Raw genomic sequence first — 21,657 nt, 5'->3', positions numbered from 1 at the left:
GATTAAATCTCAGTGAAGGAACCTCTAGGTAGCAACATACATAATATTTTGAATCATTATATTTTACTGGCTGACCATATTCAGTGGCAGAAACACTGGCTGATTTTTCCTGCATTACCATTTAAAGTACTCCATTGTGTTGAGCTAAGTAATCTGAGGCAATCAAGTTATAAAACCTGAGATCTTTCTCATGTGGAGTAGCTTACCAGGGACGCACTCTTGATTGTATTTGTACATACAAACAGGAGTAGACCATTGAAATACTCTGTCATTCAATTAGATGGTATTCAATAGAAAACATTTTTCCTTTTTAAAAATATAGGAGTGTTGAACTTACCACTGTTGGACTTCTTTCTCGGTAACTACAAAAGAAAAACAAAAGAGTTAACAGGTTCACCAAATAGTCCATATTATATGTATGCAAACACAGAATCCAATAGCAGAACACGTTTATATCACATGCCAAGTAATATTTAAATCAGACATTCATCAGGTATTTTGATCATACTGTCAGTTTTAACTGCAAAAGAGAAAAATCAGATGTCAAATCAGGAAATTTTGCTGATTTAGGGTTCTTAGTTGAAGTCACTTTGTTGGGGCACGAAGTTTCCATCTTAAACATCAGCACATTTGTGCCAGTCTGAGAATACTGTAATAGTCCTATATACAGGCCTATACAGAAGCAATTTACAAGGATGAGAGATTTAAGTTAAGAAGATAGAGTGAAGAAGTGGGCACGGTGGCTCAGTGGTCAGCACTGCTGCCTCATGGTGCCAGGGACCTGGGTTCAATTCCAGCCTTGGACAACTGTCTGTGTGAAGTTTGCACTTTGGGATAGGTACATGCCACAGGTCAAGAGTTATTGATGGGGCAAGAACAATTATGATGCGATTAGGCAGGAATTAGGGTGCATAGAATGGGGTAGCAAAATGCAGGGGATGCAGACAATGAAAATGTGGAGCTGGTTTAAGGAACAGATATTGCGTGTCCCTGATAGTTAGGGAGGAAGTGATAAGATAAGGGAACCATGGTTTACCACAGAAATTGCATCTCTTGTTACGAAGAAGAAGGAGATTTATGTGTTGATGAGGCAAGATGGGTCAGATGAGGCGATGGAGAGTTACAGATCAGCTAGGAAGGATTTGAAGAGAGAGTTAAGAAGAGCAAAGAGAGGACACGAGCACTCTTTAGCAAATAGAATAAAGGAGAACTCTAAAGCTTTCTATAGGTTTGTGAGGAATAAAAGGATGATTAGGGTAGGAATAGGGCCAGTCAAAGGCAGAAGTGGAAAGTTGAATGTGGACTCTGTGGAGGTTGGACAGGTGCTAAATGAACATTTTTCATTGTTTTTCACTCAGGAAAAGGAGAATATTGTAGAGGGGAAGAATGAGGTACAAGATATTAGACTAGAAAGGATCGAGGTTAGTTACGAACAGGTGTTATCAATTCTAGAAGTAGTGAAAGTAGATAAGTCCCCTGGGCCGGATGGGATTTATCCGAGGATTCTCTGGGTAGCTGGGGTGGAGATAGCAGAGCCTTTGGCTTTGATATTTGAGTCATTGTCTACAGGTTTGGTACCAGAGGGCTGGAAGATTACAAATGTTGTGCCCTTGTTCAAGAAGGGCAGTAGAGATAACCCAGGTAATTATAGACCAGTGAGCTTTACTTCTGTTGTAGGAAAGGTTTATAAGAGATAAGATTTATAATCATCTCGCAAGCAACAATTTGATTTCAGATAGTCAACATGGTTTCGTCAAGGGCAGGTCGTGTCTCCCAAACCTCATTGAGTTATTTGAGAAGGTGACCAAGCATGTAGATGAGGGTAGGGCAGTTGGCGTGGTATACACGGACTTCAGTAAAGCCTTTGATAAGGTTCCACATAGTATTCTGTTGGAGAAAATGCAGAGGGATGGAATTGAGGGTGATTTAGCAGTTTGGATTAGAAACTGGCTTTCTGAAAGAAGGCAGTGAATGGTGGTTGATGGAGAATATTCAGCCTGGAGTCCGGTTACTATTGGTGTACCACAAGGATCTGTTTTGGGACCACTGCTGTTTGTCATTTTTATAAATGACTTAGATGCAGGATTAGGTGGATGGATTAGTAAATTTGCAGACGACACTAGAGTCGGTGGAGTAGTGGACAGTGTGGAAGAATGTTACAGGTTGCAGGGGAACTTGGATAAACTGCAGAATTGGGCTGAGAGGTGGCAAATGGAGTTCATTGCTAAATATGAGGTGATTGGGAAGAATAACAGGAAGGCAGAGTCAATGGAAAGATTCTTGGTAGTGTGGATATGCAGAGGGATCTTGAAGTCCACGTACATAGATCCCTGAAAGTTGCCACCCAGGTGGATAGTGCTGTTAAGCAGGCATATGGTGTGTTAAGTTTCATTCATAGAGGGATTGAGTTCTAGAGCTGCAATATCATGCTGCAACTATACAAAACGCTTGTGCGGATACACTTGGAATATTGTGTCCAGTTCTCGTCCCCATATTTCAGGAAGGATGTGGAAGCATTGGAAAAGATGCAGACGAGATTTACCAGGATGTTGCCTGGTCTGGAGGGAAGCTCTTATGAGGAAAGGCTGAGAGACTTGAACCTGTTCTCATTGGCAAGAAGAAGGCTAAGAGGGGATTTGATAGAGACATACAAGATGATCAGAGGATTAGATAGGGTAGACAGTGAAAGTCTTTTTCCTAGAATGATGACGTCAGCGTGTACTAGGGGGCATAACGACAAATTGAGGGCTGATAGATTTAAGACAGATGTCAGAGGCAGGTTTTTTATGCAGAGAGTGGTAAGGGCATGGAATGCCCTACCTGCTAATGTAGTCAACACAGCCACATTAGGGAGATTTAAACAATCCTGAGATATGCACATGGATGATTTTGGGATAGTGTAGGGGGACGAGCTGAGAATAGTTCACATGGTTGGCGCAACATCGAGGACCGAAGGGCTTATTCTGTGCTGTATTGTTCTATGCTCTATGTTCTAAGCTGGGACTGTACACCTTGGACAGAAGGCAGCTAACAGGAGATCTGATACAGGTGTTCAAGATCATGAGGGGGCTGAATACAGTAGATAAGGTGGAACTGTTTCCACTTGCAAAAAGGAATGAGAATGAAAGGGTTAAATTTAAAGTGACTGCAAAAGAGGCAAGAGTGAAATGAGAAAAGCTTTTTCACTCAGCAAGTATAGTATGGAATGCAGTGTAAAACAGATGACAAGAGTTTTGATAAATATTTTAAAAAGATCTAACAAAGTTATCTTATAAATAATGTGGCTGGAGAATTAGTGATGATAATTCAGAAAATGGCAGATGAACTGAACAGTTGTTTTGCATCAGTCTGCATGATAGTGGATACATAATATCTGAAAACTAGCAATAAATAAGGAAATGGAGGAGAGGAAATACCTCAGGAAAACTGGAGAAATGGTACTGTTCACATTTTTCAAGCTACAGGCTAACAATTGCCATGGACCTAATGGACTTCAGCCTATGATCTTAAAAGACATGGCTAGTAGATAGTTGATGCATTCGTTTTAATTTTCCACGGTTCCCTTGACTTGGGAATGATCCCATTCAAATGGAAGATAAAGACTCTTCGATTCAAAAACAGAGTGTCACAGAAAGCAGCAAAGTGCAGGTCAGTTGGGAAAATATTCAAAACTATTATTAAAGAAGTTATCGCAGAGTACTTAGGTAAGTTCAAGATAATCAGACAGGGTCAATATATTTTTTTGAAAGGGAAACCAAGTTTAACCAATCTATTGGTGTTCTTTGAGGGAGTGATGTAGATAAAGGAGAACCAATGGATGTGCTATACTTATATTTTAAAAAGCATTTGATAAGAATATTGCAGAGAATAAAAGCTTAAGGTGTAAAGAGCTGTTAATGTGCTTCTCTGATACAGGTATATGTCTAGTTGGGAATCTGTGAAGGGAAAGAAAAACAAACAGTAACAAAAGCAATGTTTTTTTCCCCTCACACCATCAGTAGAGTTAGGAGTGATGGAGGGAATCTTTTTTAAATCTGTTGTAGGATTTGTTATTTTTGCCAGCAACTGCTGCATTTTGAGTGAAGGATATTAAGCTTCCAAATTGAAAACAGTTTATAATTCAATTATATCAGGTTTTCTCTCATTGCATGGTGCAGGGAAGATTTACACTTATTTACATAATACTCAAATTAGGTTCATTCTTGGCATATACCACACCATGGAAAAGATTAGGGGAAGAGCATAATAAAGATCAAACATTGGAAAAATCATAAAAATTGAACAGAATTAACTGTCCATATAAAAATAATCTCTCAATTCAATTGAAACAACATGCTATTTAATTTTGCAAGTTTAAGCCTAATATTTCAAATTACTCAAAGATCAAATTTATCAAAAGATTCATAGTCAAGAAAATAAAACAACTACCAAAAAAACCATATGAAAAAGTCATTCTCATTCTTAATTACTTAAAACACTGTATTTCTTTTCTTTGATTAGGCAGAATAAAGCAGGAAAAAAAGAGAACAATGAAACATCACTCAAATTGTAATTGTGTTTTCTCTCTGACTGTAGGCAGAGGCAAGAAAGTTTTATTTTATAAAGATAAACTTCGCAAAGTTTCAAGACCTGAAATAAGTGATTAAGGAACTTTGTACAGTATTCATTATTTTATATTTGATTAGCCTTTTTGGTAGATCACAGAACAAATTATTGATGAAGATGAGGGAATAGAAACCATCACCTCCTCAAAACCTTGACAAGGAGGTGCCGGTGTTGGGCTGGGGTGGACAAAGTTAAAAATCACACAACACTAGGTTATAGTCCAACAGGTTTATTTGTTGGCACTCCAAAAGCTAGTTCTTCCAAATAAACCTGTTGGACTATAACCTGGTGTTGTGTGATTTTTAACTTTGTCCTCCTCAAAATCAGTTGCTTACATTTCCATCTTCACTACTAAGAATGAGGGCATACACACAGTTTTTTTTTGAGCAGGAAAAGATAGAAGCCTAGGGTTTGAAGAGGTGGGAGACAAGACCCACAAAAGGAACCAACAGTTACTTTTAGTGTTAGGGTGATCCAAGCATAGTGGTGGCTGGACTCACAGAAGTGCAATTCTCTACAGTTTAAAATGATAAAGCTAGATGAAGTGATGATGCATCAGCCCTGATCATTTGGTGGGAATAAAAAAAGGTTCAACTGATTTCCATTATGTCTCTAGAGATGCACAGTGCCTCATTAAAATGGTTCTGGACATTAACATGTCTAAAATTGGCAAATTAACAGTATGGTTACAATTGAAGTTACATTTAAATTTTAAGGTCATCATATGGCACCACACAACCAATAATTAATTCACCCTTTGATTTTTGTTGCCATAAAAGAAAATAATCCTAAAGGGGCACTATGAGTTTCTTTCTTCAAATGGTGAAACTGTAAATATGCCATGTATTCAAATAGTCTGGCTATGAAAAATAGGAACATAATGCAATATAATTAATAAACAGAACCATTTAAAATGGTTCTGTTTACAAAATCTGCTAGGAGCATGCTAACAAGGGTCCATCTAGGAACAGTCTTCAGGTCACTTTTAGTATCAAAGTTATAGAATCAAAGAATCTCTGTAGTGCAGATAAAGGCCATTCAGCCATCGAGTCTGGATTGAGCCTCCGAAGAGCGTCCCACCCAGATCCACCCTCTCACCCCATCCCCATAGTTGTGCATTTACCACAGCTAATCCACCTAGCCTACAAATCTTGGATACAAGGGGGAATTTAGCATGCAATACATCTATCTTGCACATCTTTGGATCGTGGGAGGAAACCTGTGACCTCAGTGGAAACCCAAGCCAGAATGTACAAGCTCCACATAGACAATCACCCAAGTAATTCAGATGGACAGATGATCCCTTATTCATACAGTTGCATCTCAGCAGAGCTTTTTAACACACAGATTTATTTTTTGATTTCTTATCTGGTTGGTCTTAACACAGGATCAGAGAAACACTTTTAGAACCTGAAAATAATTATGAGGAGAAAGACAAACAGATGTGTGTGGGAGATATCAAGTGGCTGCACTGAGATTAGGCAAGTTATTGAGATGACTTGTAGCACCTCAACACTTCATGCATCACACGTATCAGCTTGGTTTATTAGTAGTAGATTGAAAGTTCAATCCAAATTTCGAACTTTAACATACATTCTGGCTTGAGACTGCAACGTAGCACTGAATTAATTCTCACATTTTGATGAAACATTCTAGAACAATTGAATGCAAGTACTGAAAACGTGTACTATCTTGTGACATACTAAGATGGTTTCATTGTATGTTATGTATACATTTTTTAAAATTGTGGTGTGGCTATAATGAGAGGAACATGATTGATCCAGATTCATTCCATTGAATTATGCGCTAATAAAATCTGACATTGGGATTTTACTGACAAATAAGGATAAACAATTGTTTCTGAGCAAGGATAAAAAAAAGATGGGCAAGAAAATATTGTATTTACCCAAGTTAAAAATTAGTTTGGAAAGCTCCCAAAAACCCATGAATCAGTAAACAGAAACGCAGCTGGAACAAATGAATATAACTATATACCAAAAAAAAGGCACACATATTCTGCTCCTTTAGCATTGGGCTCCAGAGATCACATCAATTATGAAGTGCAATGCAGCTCTGAGATTGTATAGGAATTGAATTAGGTATGCACTTTTTGTTGAAAAACAAAGTGTAGGAGTATGTGATTTTAAAATGCAGCAAACTCCATTCCCTGCACTAGTGAAAAGACTGCAAAGGATAGGAAATTACATTGCCTTTATTTAAAAGTCTAGAAAGGGTTTATCTCAATTTTGACAATTATACAATTCAATTTATATAATTACTGCCAGAAGATCTCTATGGAATTTTGACACTTAGACATCACACGTTCTTGCATATAATCTTCTGACTGTTAGAACAAAATAAATCATGTCTTCCAAACCTCCAAGCTAAACAAATTCAAAGCTTCCATTTTAACCAACTGCTTATTCTTCTACAAGAATGCATCTTTCACTTTATATACTTGATGCATTTGACAGTTCCAGGTGAGATTGGATGTGCTTTCCATTAGAAAAATTGCATTTGCAAATTTACATTGTACCAATCAGTTGATAACAGATTTCAAAAGCCATTTCTCCCTTCTATCGAACTGTATTTTGTTAGTGTCCAAATAAACAGCTTTACAGATGTATGCACAAGTTTACATTTTATTCATTTACATAATGAGGGCATCACTCACTAGGCCAGCATTTATTGCTGATCCAGTTCACAGTTAAAATTCATCCACTTTGTTGTGGGTGTGGCATCATATGTACGATGGCAGTTTCCTTCCCTAAAGGGGATTAGTGAACCAGATGTTTTTTTCCAACAATTAACAAAGAATTCATGGTCATCATTAGACTCTCAATTCCAGATTCTTATTGAATTCAAATTCCATCATCTGCTGTGGGTGCATTCAAACCTGGGTGCCAAAAACCTGGGTATCTGGATTAACAGACCACTACCTCCCCATATATTCATATATTTTGATAATTACTTTGTGTTTGCTTTTTGTAGGTTTTCACCATATTGTTCACTTTACATACATTTGTTGTTACATATCTTTTACCTTAGCTAGGAGAAGGATTTAATTCAATGACCAAGTAGCCATAAATTTGTTGAAGGAGCTAAATACAGACAATGGCTAGAGAGACTCCCTCACTGTCAATGACAATGGCTAATTTCTGTTAGTCCTGTTATTTCCAAGTGCAATTCCTGGGATTTAAATCCATTGCTTTTTGAAATCAGATATTTTCACATTAGACAAGAATATTCAGAAATATTAAGGCAAATATCCATAACATACAACATTTTAATATCAAACCAAGGCAGATTGTTTCAAACCAACTGCACTGTTAGAATACAACAAGGCGTGGAGCAGTAGAGTGAGTTTTGCATTGCCCTCACAAAATGCCAGCACTGACAAGCTTAGATGCAGGGCATCTTTCCATACTGTAAATTTCTTATATCTTTGTTTGATGATTTTCTGTATGCAAATTGGCCTTCAGAAATGTCAAATAGGTAAAAGACTTACTCAGGTATGGACCTGGCAGACTGTCCTAAATGTAAAGAGAGCCACAGAACTCGTAAGTAAAACCAGAGGAGAAGGTTCCCTCGTTTATTGAAGTTCTTGACAATGTGAAACATAAGAAAAAAACAGAAAATCAAAATAAGGCTGGTCAGTCTAGCAGCTTGACTTCAACTTGTTTTTTTCCTCATCCAACCTACTGCACAACTTTTTAAAAAAATGTCAGTGATACTGGCAATGCAATATATATTGTCCAACCCCAATTACCCTGAGTACATTAAGGGTTGATCTCACTGAGTTATCTGCACACCAGACTGGAAAGTGTGGCAGTTGCTTCCTGGAAAAACAAGTTAACCAACTGAACCTTTCTTAACAAACTAATGTAATGCTTTCATGGAAAGGTAATTGTTTCTGCAATTAAATCACTACCATTGAGTTTAATTTTACAATATGTCATGGTGGTATTTGAACTCATGACCTCTGGATTATGAATTTAGGAACTGTACATGTAGCAATTGTACCTGACCATTGCAATTTCAATTCCAATTTGTAACTCATTTCTAACGATTATTATAATATTGTCTTTTTGGAAAAGCAGTATAATTGGATTGTTCAACCAATCTAAATTTATGTCCCACTGGCTTAAATTATCAACTTGTATTACAGTAAATGTTTGAAGCAAAAAGTTTTGTTCTGTGAAACAACATGGCCACTGGAGCAAAATTGTTCAGAATATGGAAAAGGTTCTCAGTCAGAATCTGTGGAGGTATTTGAAGAGAGACCTATATTTGACAATAATCAGGCAAATAGAACAAGTAAGGAGCACTGAGGAATGCCAAGGGCACAGATTATACATAGAAAATACATACAACAGTACAGCACAGTACAGGCCCTTTGGCCATCGATGTTGTGCTGACCTTTTACTCTCCTCCAAGATCAAACTAACCTAGATATCTTACATTTTACTATCATCCATGTACCTATCCAAGAGTGACTTAAATATCCCTCATGTATCTAACTCTACTAACATTGCTGGCATTGCATTCCACCTCCGATATCTCCCCTAAACCTTCCTCCAGTCACCTTAAAATTATGCCCCCCCCCCCCTCATGATAACTATTTCCACCCTGGGAAAAAGTCTCTGGCTATCCACTCTATCTATGCCTCTCATCACCTTGTACACCTCTATCAAGTCACCTCTCATCCTTCTTCGCTCCAATGAGAAAGGGCCTATCTCCCTCAACCTTTCTTCATAAGACATGCTTTCCAGTACGGACAGCATCTTGGTAAATCTCCTCTGCACCCTCTCTAAAGCTTCCACATCCTTCCAAAACTGAGGCAACCAGAAATGAACACAATATTCCAAGTGTGGTCTAACCAGGGCTCTATAAAGCTGCAGCATAACCTCACGTCTCTTAAACTCAATCCCCATGATAATGAAAGCCAACACACTCTACACCTTCTTAACAACCCTATCAACTTAGGTGGCAACTTTGAGGGATCTATGGACATGGACCCCAAGATCTATCTGTCTTTCCACACTGCCCAGAATTCTGCCTTTAACCCTGTATTCTGCATTCAAATTCAATCTTCCAAAATGAATCACTTCACACTTTTCCAGGTTGAACTCCATCTGCCACTTCTTGGTCCAACTCTGCATCCTGTCAAATGTCCTGCTGCAACCTATAACAGCCCTCCACACTATCCACAATTCCACCAAGTTTTGTGTAATCAGCAAAAATAATCACCCACCCTTCCACTTCCTCATCCAAATCAATTATAATAATCACCGAGAGCAGAGGTCCCAGAAGAGATCTCTGCGGAACACCACGGGTCACCTAGCTCCAGGGTGAATACTTTCCATCAACTACCACCCTCTCTCTTGTATGAGCTAGCCAATTCCATATCCAAACAGCCAAATTTCCCTGTATCCCATGCCTCCTTACTTTCTGAATGAGCCTACCATGGGCAACCTTATCAAATGCTTTGGTAAAAATCAATATACACTACATCCACTGCTCTACCTTTACAGTAAAGGTCAGGGAATTGTGATCACTATCACCAAAATGCTCTCTCACCAAGAGATCTGACATCTGACCTGGTTCGTTGCCAAATATCAAATCCAATATGGCCTCGCTTCTAGTTGGCCTATCCCCATATTGAGTCAGGAATCCTTCCTGGACATACCTGACAAATTCTGCTCCATCCAAATGATTTGCACTAAGGAGGTTCCAATTAATATTACGGAAGTTGAAGTCACCCATGACAACAACCCTGTTACGTGTGCACCTTTCCAAAATCTGCTTCCCAATCTGCTCCTCTGTGTCTCTGTTCCTGTTTGGGGGTGGGTGGGGAGGGGGTCTCAAAAAAACTCCCAGTAAAGTGACTGCTCCTTTCCTGTTTCTGACTTCCATCCATACTGACTTTGGACAAGCCCCCTTTGATGAATCCCTTTTCCACAGCTGTGATACTATCTGTGATTAGCAATGCCACTCCCCCACGTCTTTTACCTCCCTCCCTATTCCTTTTGAAATATCTAAACCCTGGAACATCCAACAACCATTCCTGCCCCTGTGATATCCAAGTCTCTGTAGTGGCCACAATATTGTAGCTCCAAGTACTGATTCATGCTCTAAGTTCATCAACCTTATTTCTGACACTTCTTGCTTTAAAATTGACACACTTCAACTCATCACACTGACTGCAACTTTGCCCTATCAACTGTCTATCTTTCCTCACAGATTATCTGCATACTGTATGTGCTTGTCCACCAGCTACTGCATTCTCTGATCTGCAGGTCTGGTTCCCACACCCCCCCCCCCAACAACCTAGTTTAAACCCTCTACCCCCCAAAAAGGTCCAGCAAACCTTCTGACCAGGATATTGGTACCACTCCAATTCAGTGCAGCCTACCCTCCTTGTACACCAGAAGGTACCCAAATGATCCACATATCTGAAGCCCTCCCTCCTACAGCAGCTCTGCAGCCAAGTGTTCAGCTGCACTTGCTCTCTGTTCTGAGCCTCATTAGCCCGTGGCACCGGTAGCAATCCTGAGATTACTACTCTGCTCCCCTGCCTTTTAGCTTCCAACTTAACTCCCTATATTCAATTAACAGGTCCTCAACTCTTTTCCCAGCTATGTCATTGGTACCAATGTGTACCACGACCTCTGGCTGCTTACACTCTCCCTTAAGAATCCTGTCGACTCGATGTGGTTCATACCAAGATTGATAGGTAGCATTACTACAGAACAAGCTGAGTCCTAAAGGACATAGCTGTTAGACTGAATCTGTAGCCATATAAATGCTTTGGTTACAGGTGAGTGGATCAAATGCTGGGAATTCTGCAGCAGGAAGTCACCCCCGATTGCCTAAAACCTAACCACCATCTTACAAAGCACACAACAGACGTGCGATGGAATACTCTCCACTTGCAACTCCAAAAACACTCAAAATGCTTGACATCATCCAGCACTAAGACTGCTCAATTGATATTCTATCTCCATATTGAGTCAGGAATTCTTCCTGGACATACCTGACAAAATCTGCTCCATCCAAACGATTTGCACTAAGGAGGTTCCACTTTTTCAAAATTCACTCCCTTCATCATCAACATACAGAGGCAGAGTATGACAATCAAAATGATGCACTGTAGATACTCACCACTCTTCTAAAGCCCTGACCTCCAAAATGTAAAATGACAAAGGCTGCAGGTGCATGGGAATACCATCTCCTACAAGTTTCCCTCCAACCTGCGCACCATCCTGACTTGAAAATATATTGCTGTTCCTTCACTGTTGCTCAGTCAAAGTCCTGGAACTCCCTCCCTAAGAGCAGTGTGAGTTCATACACAGTAGTTCCACATCCCAAGATCTGCAGTGGTTCAATAAGTCATCTCTACAACATACTTTAGGACAATTAAGGGTGGGCAATAAATATTGATTTAGCTAGCACCATTCTCATCCTATAAACAAATAGGTAAAGAAAATAGATTTTTAGCCAACAGGGAGTTAAGCATTACTGGAGATCATTCTGGGAAGGCATTCTGTTGACACCACGGGGACAAAAGGGAGCACAGTTTCTGATTGGTCAGTACTAGTTTGTGTTTTTCCTTTGTGCTACAGGTGGAGGAATCTCACTGCAGGGTATGTGTGTCTCAGTCTTTCTAAAGGGTTCGTGCAGATAGTAAGTTGGAGGGGGGCTATTTTCCAAAAGTAATAACTATAATTTTTAGGTTGCTAATTAAAACTTAACTTATAATCTAACAGCCAATAGAGGGCTAGTCATGTCAGTTGCTGGGATTTTGTGTTCCACCTGCGAAACGTGGTCAATCATGGACGCTGTGAGCATTTTTGATAATTACATCTGCAATAAACCCAGCTTCAGCCGCTCAGAGCAAATGGATAAGCTTCAGAGGCAGTTGGAGACACTAAGGAGCACACAAATGGTGGAGAGTGTCCTAGATAAAAGTTATGGAAATGTGGTCACACAAAGATTGATGGGTGGCCACTAGACAAGACAGGCAGTCAGTGCAAGAAGCCCTTGCAGCTGTCCCTGTCAAACAAGTATCCCATTTTGGATATTCATGGGGTGTATGGCGCATCAGGTGACAGCAGCATCAGCTGCCAGAGCAGTGGCACCATTACTGGCCCTGCTGTAGATTGGAGGGAAAATGCATAGCATAGCAATAGTAATTGGAGGTTTGATAGTCAGAGGCAAAGATGGGTGCTTCTGTTGCTGTGAGAGACTCAAGGATAGTATGTTGCCTCCCTGATGCCATGGTCATGGATATCTCTGAGTAGGTATGGGGTATCCTGAAATGGAGGGTAAACAGACAGAAGTCATTGTCCACATTGGCACAAATGACATAGGTAGGAATAGTGAAAAGGTTGCAACAACAATTTAGGGAGCTAGGTAGTAAACTAAACAACAGAACCTCTAGGTTAGTAATCTCAGGATTATTCCCTGTGCTTCATGCTACTGAGGCTATGAACAGAGACGTAGCACAAATTGAACACATGGCTGAACAGCTGTTTAAGGGGGAGGGCTTCAGGTACATGGATCATTGGGATGTCTTCCAGGGAAGATGGGATCTATGCAAGAAGGATGGGTTGCACCTAAATTAGAGGGGAACCATGGAGATTTGATAGTGCTACTTGTAACAATTTAAACTGGTGTGACAGGGCAGGGAACCAGAGCAACAACCAGGAACTATAGAGACTGGAGAAGAGCTTGAAACTAAGACAGCAGTCAGGGAGAGGTTGCTGATCTCTGCATACTGGAGACTTGGATTGTATTTGCTTCAATGCAAGTATGAGAGGTATGACAGGTAAGACAGATGAACTTAGCCTAGATTAAAGCATACATGTTGTTGCGGTCACAGAAACATGGTTGAAAGAGGGACATGATTGGCAGTTTAATGTTCTGGTTTATTGATACTTTGGATGAGGCATAGGAGGAAAAGAAATTCAACAAAAGAATTCAGGGAGTTGCACTACTGGCTAGGGAGCATATCACAGCTGTTTTGAGGGAGGACACCTTGGAGGGATCTTGTAGTGAGGCACTATGGGTAGAGCCAAGAATAGGAAGGTTGCAATCACAATACTGGGATTGTACTACAGACCTCCCAGCTGCCATGGGGAGCTAGGGGAAGAGATAGGTAGTCAGATTCTGGAAAGATGTCAAAATTACAGGGTTGTTGCAGTGGGTGATTTTAACTTTCCCCACATTGACAGGGACTGTCTTAGTGCCGGGGGTTTGGATGGGGAGCAATTTGTTAAATGTGTCCATGAGGGCTTTTTGAAACAGTATGTGGATAGTCCTTCAAGGGAAGGGACCTTGTATTGGGAAATAAGCCTGGCCAGATGATCAAAGTTTCATTGGTGGTGCATTTTGGGAATAGTGACCGTAATTCCATAGGTATAATGGATACTTATGGATAAGGACAAGTGCAGATCCTGGATGAAAATGTCACATTGAAGAATGTGGATTGAGAGTGGTCATTTGAAGGTAAATGGAAGACCAGTTGATTAGAGTACAGGACAGACTTCTTCTGGCAAAATAAAGGACAGAAATTCAGGAACCTTGGATGACAGGGAAAATTATCAGGTTAGTCAAAAAAAAAGAAAGCACACCTAAGGTTTAGGCAATTAAAAGAGACAAAGTTTTTGAAGAATATAGAGTAAGTACGAAGAAGCTCAAACAGGGAGTTACGAGGCTAAAAGGGGTCAGCAGGGTCAAGGAAAACCCCAAAGCATTTTATACTTATAGCAGAAGCAAGAGGATAGCTAGGGAAAGAGTAGGGTGAATCAAGGATAAAGGAGGGAGGTTATTTGATGAGCCGGAGGAAATGGGGAGATCATTAATGAGTATTTTACATTAGTAGTCACTAAAGAGAAGGACATGAGGAATGGAGAGGCTCAGGAATGGTGTGTGAATACTCTCAGGCAGGTCAACATAATGAAGGAGGAAGAGTTGGGGGGTGTCTTGAAATGCATTAAGGCAGATAAGTCCCAAGGGTAAGACGGGATCTATCCCAGGATACTGTGGGAGGCGAGGGAGGAAATAGCTGTGGCCTTAACAAATATCTTTGCAACCTCTTTCGCTATAGAGGAACTGGAAAATGGCCAATGTTGTTCCCTTTTTAATAAGGGAAACAGAGATAATCCAGATAAATACAGGCCGGTGAGTCTGTAAGTGAGGTGTCAGTGGTGGGGAAACTGTTGAAGAAGATACTGAGAGATTGGATTAATTCACATTTGGAAGCAAATGGACTTGTTAGTGATAGTCAGCATGGGTTTGGGTAAGGAATATCTTGTCTTCCCACCTTGGTTGAGTTTTTGAGCAAGTGACAAGAATGATTGATGAGAGAAGGGCAGTGGATGTTGTCTATATGGACTTTTGTAAGGCATTTGATAAGATATCTCATGGCAGGCTGATAGAAAAAGTAGAGTCAAATGGGATCCAGGGTGTGCTGGCTATATGGATTCAGAACTGGCTTGATCATAGAAGACACAGAGTAGCAGTGGCAGAGCAATTTTTGGAACAGAGATCAGTAAATAGTGGTATTCCACAGGAATCAGTGCAGATGACACCAAAATTGGTGGAGTTGCAGATTGTGAGGAGGATTGTCAAAGGATACAGCGGGATATAGATAGCAGATTTGGGCAGAGAAATGGCAGATGGAATTTAATCCAGACAAATGTGAGGTGTTGCATTTTGGAAAATCAATTTCAGATGTGAATTATACCATAAATGGCAGTACTCTTAGAAGCATTGACATACAGAGAGATCCAGGCATCTCTGAAAGTGGCAACACAGCTGAGTAAGATGGTCAAGAAGGCATACAGCACACTTGCCTTCATCAGCCAGGATATCAAATATAGAAGTTAGCAAGTTATGTTACAGCTGTATAAAACTTTAGAAATATTGTGTGCAGTTCTGATCGCCACACTACCAAAAGTCTGGTCTGGAAGGTTTTAGGTATGAGGAGAGGTTGGATAAGCTCAGATTCTTTTCACTGGAAACAATGAGGCTGAGGCATGACCTGATAGAGGTTTACAAAATTATCAGAGGCATAGATATAGTAGCTTTTTCCTGGGGTGAAAATGTCAACTACAATACAACACAAGTTCAAGGTGAGAGGGGGGAAGTTTAGAGGAGAAATGCAGGGAAATGTTTCACACAGAGAGTGGTGGGTGCCTGGAATGCACTGCCAATGGAGGTAATGGAAACAGGCACATTAGCAACATTTAAGGCATATCTCATTAAACACATGAATAGGAGGTAAATAGAGGGATAGAAACTGTGTATGGGCAATAAGTTGTGAGTGTAAATAAGGACTAGCAATTGATGCAGGCCTAGTGGCTTGTTCCTGTGCTGTTACTGTTCTTTGTTTGAGATAGGCAGCAAGTGGAGTTAAGGCCATACTCAAGTCACACATGACCTTACCAAACTGCAAATTCAAAAGGCCAAATCCTACTCCTTTCATCTTATGGTCTTATCAATGCTGAAAGGAACATATTCCCACTTTAAGCCCCAGAATTAGCTTTGAATACCTCCAATCACACAGGAAGAATGCAATTGCACTGGAGGGGATGAAGAGCAGATTCACCAGGATGTTGCGTGGGTTGAGGCATTTTAACTATGAACAGAGGTTGGATAGGCTCGAACTGCTTTCTCCAAAGCACAGAATGTTGAGGAGAGGAGACCAAATTAAGATGTCCATGATTGTGGACAGGTTGGACAGGATTCAGCTGTTCTCCTTAGATGAAGGATCATTAAAGACAGGACTTAATTTAAGATGAAGGGCAGGAGATTTAGAGAGGTTGGAGGAAAAAAATTATTGGAGGCACATACACAATAGGTCAAAAGGGATCATCTGCACTGTACACTAATGCTTAATTGCGAATCATTCCATGTAGTCAACAAACTCAAGGAGTTGTTTTCCTGAGTCATATTTTCTTACATGAGTCTTCATTAGCAAATTAGGAATGGCTTTCCACTACGGATCAATATCTACCTGGTGAGCCTTTCTATATTAATGGCACTTAACATCTTTATAGTCAATGAGTAAATTTACATCTCAATTCAAGACAATGTCCAGATAAAGTAGAGAACTAACCCACTCAACTCTTCAAATGATTTATGACAATCATGCAAATCTTATTTGTTGCATATTTGGAAAATAACATTTTCCTGAAAGGGAAGTGGTGACTATAGCTAAATTGCAGTTTACTGTTAATGCACATCCTTGGAATCAGTGGATATTAACTGCACTGAGGGAAAAATACATAAGGTTCTGAATTCTGGAAGTAATTATATTCAAAATATTCAAATTTTATTCAGGTGTGGTCAGATTGAGCAGCTGCAATTATTGTTGCTGCTCAAGTCAAGTTTTCATGATAAACAATATCTGTCCTTGCCATTTATAACATTTAAGACAGGACAGATATTATCACTGGTAGTCCATTTGATAAGACAAAGGATTTGCTTTCTTCCAAACAGAATTAACAATATTTCGGTTTTGAAGGTTAGAACATTTGAAGGTTTTTATTGGCATTAAGTGTTGAAATTTTACACAACTAATGAATTAAGTGTTTCAAATATTATTTCTGAAGAGTATTATACTTAAGGGTCATTTAGCTAAGCTGACAATATTTGTAGCACATGACTCAGAATAACATCATCAGCATGGGTTCAGTTCCCGTTCCAGCTCAGGTGGACTTGGGGCCTTGTTTCTTACTCTGCTCTGACAGTTGGAGGCAATGACAAACTACCACTGATGGAAGCAGCTCAAGATAAAACATCAACAGTATAAGTATATATAACACACATAAACACACTTATAAATATTTACACACACACACTATATATACAAGAAACAAGCATCCCACACTGTTAACTAGGAATTTACAGTGGAATCTGAACTGTGGAGACAGTGAAGACTGCAGATACTGGAGACATCAGAATCGATAAAGTGTGGCACTGGAAAAGCACAGCAGATCAGACAACATCTGAGGAGCAAGTGAGTCAACATTTCAGGCTTAACCCTTCATCAGGACTTGGTAGGGGCAGGGGACCGAGAAATAAATAGGGGAGGAGAGGTGGGGCTAGGGGAAAGGTAGTTGAATAGGTCAGTGGGAAGTGTGGAACAGATAGATGGGAAGGAAGATGAACAGATAGGTCAGGTCAAGAGGATGAAGGTGAGTTGTAGGGCGAGATCTGGATGGGGTAGGGGGGAAGGGGAGATTTGGAAACTGGTGAATGTTGAAGAGGCATGCTTTCACATTTGGGATAAGGGGACAACAGAAAATACTAATGGAATGAGCTTTTGATGAAATTCAGCAGGATAATTCTCCTTGTGCTGATATTGCACCAAGAAAGATATGGCTTATCTCAGATTAGACAGGCTTGATATCAAATGAGCATTTAAACAGTATAGTGAGTTGGACAACAAAGTCAAGAGGAAGACTAAGTCTTTTTGGCACACAAAGAGAAGCTGATCTTATGTTTAGAATGCATTGTGTACCTTTAAGGATCTCAAGTTAAAAGAGTTTGGGCACTTTTTTGTAATTATTTGTTAACAGCACAGAAGGTATTTGGTTTAGGACAAATCCACAACCTTGGTAAGGTCAAAAGGACAACTATCACAGGAAATAAAAACTATCAATAGATCTGCATTGCACTGCTCACACATAAATGATTCAGCTTTATAATATTAAGACCATTTATAACATATAGGGAACAATACAAGGCCACTGATTTATTTGAATGAACAAGTCAAATTCAATTTGTAATACAAGATATTCTAAGACATTTTCTGGTGCTGTGGGGATTGAACACCACAAATCAAACCATTATTCTATCACTTTCTGTTCTAAATTCTAGAAGCAAAAGAAAATGTTCCAATGTCAACCAATGCAGGTTACTGATGCATCCTGGGAAATTAATTATACTGCGTGTGTTCAAACTGCACAATCTGAATTCAACAAATGTCATAGCTCTAGGAACAATAATATGTCAGTCTATGCTCTTGCAAAAGGCTGAGAACAAGTTAAAGCTTTCAATAAAAGCATTAAAAAACAATATATTTTGTTTAAACATTGATCATGCACACTATCAGTCTCAGTCTTGAATGTATTGAACGAGTGAACCTCCAAAGATCTCCAAGTTGAAAAATTTTTAACTATTCACAAGCCAGAATGATCAAATTCTCATTTTAGTCCTAAATGGCCCACTGCTATTCTGAGAACGTCTCTTCTGGTTCTACAGCATTTCACAAAGCTGAAAGAAATATCTTTCTTGCATGTGCCCTGTTGAGTCCTGATAAATTGTGGATTTGGAGAAAGTGAGGACTGCAGATGTTGTCGATCAAAGTTGAAAAGTGTGGCGCTGGAAAAGCACAGCTAGTCAGGCAACATCCGAGGAGCAGGAGGGCATAAGTCAGGTCATTGTGGATTTGTCCTCTGAGAATTTGGTATGCAACAATGACATTCTCTTATTTTTCTAAATTCCAAATAATAGGTCCAAACTCCTCAATCTCTCCTCATAAGACAATCCTACCATCCCAAAATGGTGGAAGTAGACTCAGTTATGAATTTTATAAGGAAATTGGATAAATACTTGAAAAAATTTGTAGGGCAACAGGGAAAAAGGAGAGTACGACTAACCGGATATTTGTTTATTTTGTTCATGGGATGTCTAGTTGCCCTTAGAAAATGACTACCTAATGAAAGTACAGGTAACAATAATGTGTATCATTAGGAAAATATTGGGAGTCCATTATAAATAATTTAATAGCACAGCATTTAGAAATACATAATACAATCCAGCAGAATCAGCATGCCTTCATGAAGGGGAACACTGTACGGGAACACTGGAACAGGAGTAGACCATTCAGCCCTTCAAGCCTGTTCCACTATTCAATGAGAACATGGTTGATCTGTGGCATCTGCATTTGATTAATTTCCCTTAATTCCCTCGCTGAACAAAAAAATTCTCTCTCAGGCCTGACAAATTTATTAAATTTTTTTTGAGGCGATATCAAGCAGAAGAGAGAAAAGGGAACCAGTACTTGTAATATATTTGGATTTCCAACAAGTGTCTCATAAGGTATCACATATAACGTTACTAAAAAGAGCCCATGTTGCTGGGTGTAATATATTGTAGCATGGATAGAAGGCTGGCTCACTAACAAAAGAGAGAACATGGGATAAACAGGCCATTTTTGTTGGCAACTCATTGACAGATTAAACTTGGCAGATAAAATCTAATGTGGGAAAATGGGAGGTTATGCACTTTGGCAACAGAAATAGAGGAGAAATGGAGAAAAAACTGCAGAAAGCTGTAGTACAGAGGGATTCTATAGTCATGCATAACTCACAAGATGTATGTATACAAGTTCAGTGGATAGAGGGAAGGGTCATGGAATGTTGGCCTTTACTTCAAAAGGTAATGGAATATAACAACAGAAAAAGCTTGCTAAAATGATGCAAGGCACTTGGAATACTGTGAACAGTTTAGTGCCTTAAAAAAGAAATATATATTGTATTGCAGGCAGTCCAGAAAAGGTTAATTAGATTGATCATGGGCAAAGAGGGATTTTCTTATGAGGAGACATTCAGTAGATTGGGCCTATGATCATTGGAGTTTCAAAGAATGAAGGTGACCTTATTGAAAAATGTAAGTTTCTTAGGAAGCTTGAAAGACAGGGCAGATGCTGAGAGGTTGTTTCCCCTGTGGGAGAGTCTAGGATCAAGGAGTGTACTTTCAGATTAAGGGGTCACCCATTTAAAGCAGAGATGAGGAGCAATTTCTTCTCTGAGGGGGAAGTGAATCTGTAGAATTCTTTACTGCAGAGGATTATAAAGACTGGGTCATTATGTATATTCAAAGGTGAAGTGGACAGATATTTAAAGAATAAGGGAATCAAGGGTTATGGGAAAAACCTGAAAAGTGGAGTTGAGGATTATCAAATCAGACATATCTCATTGAAAGTGGTGCAGAATCGATGGGCCACATGAACGACTTCCGCTCCTACGCCTTACTACAGCCACCAGGCAACTGCCAGTAATTAGAATACTTACACTGCACAGTAATAATTCTTCCTGTAAGTGCTGCTTACAATGCTCTTTCAATGAAACACAAATGCTATGTAGCAAATGTAACATATGAAAGTGAAAACTGTGCTGAGTGTATGATGAAGGCACAACGAGTACAACAGTGGACATGGAGTGTTACCTCGATATTTGGCCGAGGAAAACTCCAAAGTGAATTCAATTTCACTAAATATGCATCATGTTGGTGAATATCAGCAATTTGCCAACAACTTTAAAAGACTGAATTCTATTTCTTTTCAGTCTTTTCTGTCGTAAAAGGGAGGAATGGCCAAGAAATATTCTTAATACTGAAGTTCAACCATCCTGCAAGCCACGAGCACATTTTACACTTTGATTTCCAAATATTTATAAAAGATCATCAAAAACCATATCCAGCTTAAATTTAAGTTATGGAGCAGGTCACATTTATGTCATTTCTAGAGATGGCACAGTGGCCCATTGGTTAGCACTGCTGCCTACAGCACCAGGTAGAGGATTCAAATCCAGCATCAGGTGGAGTTTGTGTGGAATTTGCACATTCTCCCCATATCTGCATGGGTCTCCTCCGGGTCTCTTAGTTTTCTCCCACAGTTCAAAGATGTGCAGGTTAGGTGGATTGGCTATGCTAAATTGCCCATAGTGTCCAGGTATGTGCAGGTGAGGTAGTTTAGCCATGGGAAATGAAGGATTACAGAGATAGGGTAGAGTCTGGGAGGGATGCTCTTCAGAGGGTCAGTGTGGACCCGATTAACCAAATGGCCTGTTTCAAAACTGTAGAAATTCTGATTCTGATTCCAGATTGCCTCCCTGTATTTAATAAAAAATTATTTCATCGTGTACACTTTGTTATAAATAAATAAACTAAAGGTTTCCTTGTTAGACAACCATACTAAATGAAATAATAGTGTCACCGAGATCAGGAAATCTCAATGGGGACTCAAAAGTTGTGATA

The 21,657-nt window shown here is 39.6% G+C and overlaps 1 protein-coding gene across 2 annotated transcripts in view; it reads right to left on the bottom strand.

Annotated features, from left to right (window-relative positions):
- Window positions 1–21,657, bottom strand: part of LOC140469321 (neuronal calcium sensor 1) — a 158,091-nt gene that overhangs the window by 105,742 nt on the left and 30,692 nt on the right. For both annotated transcript variants that reach the window (XM_072565715.1, XM_072565714.1), the window contains exon 2: window positions 338–362. In XM_072565715.1, coding sequence (XP_072421816.1) covers window positions 338–362 — 25 coding nt within the window. The remainder of the gene's footprint in view (window positions 1–337; window positions 363–21,657) is intronic.

The sequence above is a fragment of the Chiloscyllium punctatum genome, chromosome 49 (genome assembly GCF_047496795.1).
Source record: "Chiloscyllium punctatum isolate Juve2018m chromosome 49, sChiPun1.3, whole genome shotgun sequence".
NCBI lineage: Eukaryota > Metazoa > Chordata > Chondrichthyes > Orectolobiformes > Hemiscylliidae > Chiloscyllium > Chiloscyllium punctatum.
Note: the sequence above shows the minus strand (reverse complement) of the source record. Positions and strands in the feature narration are given on the sequence as shown.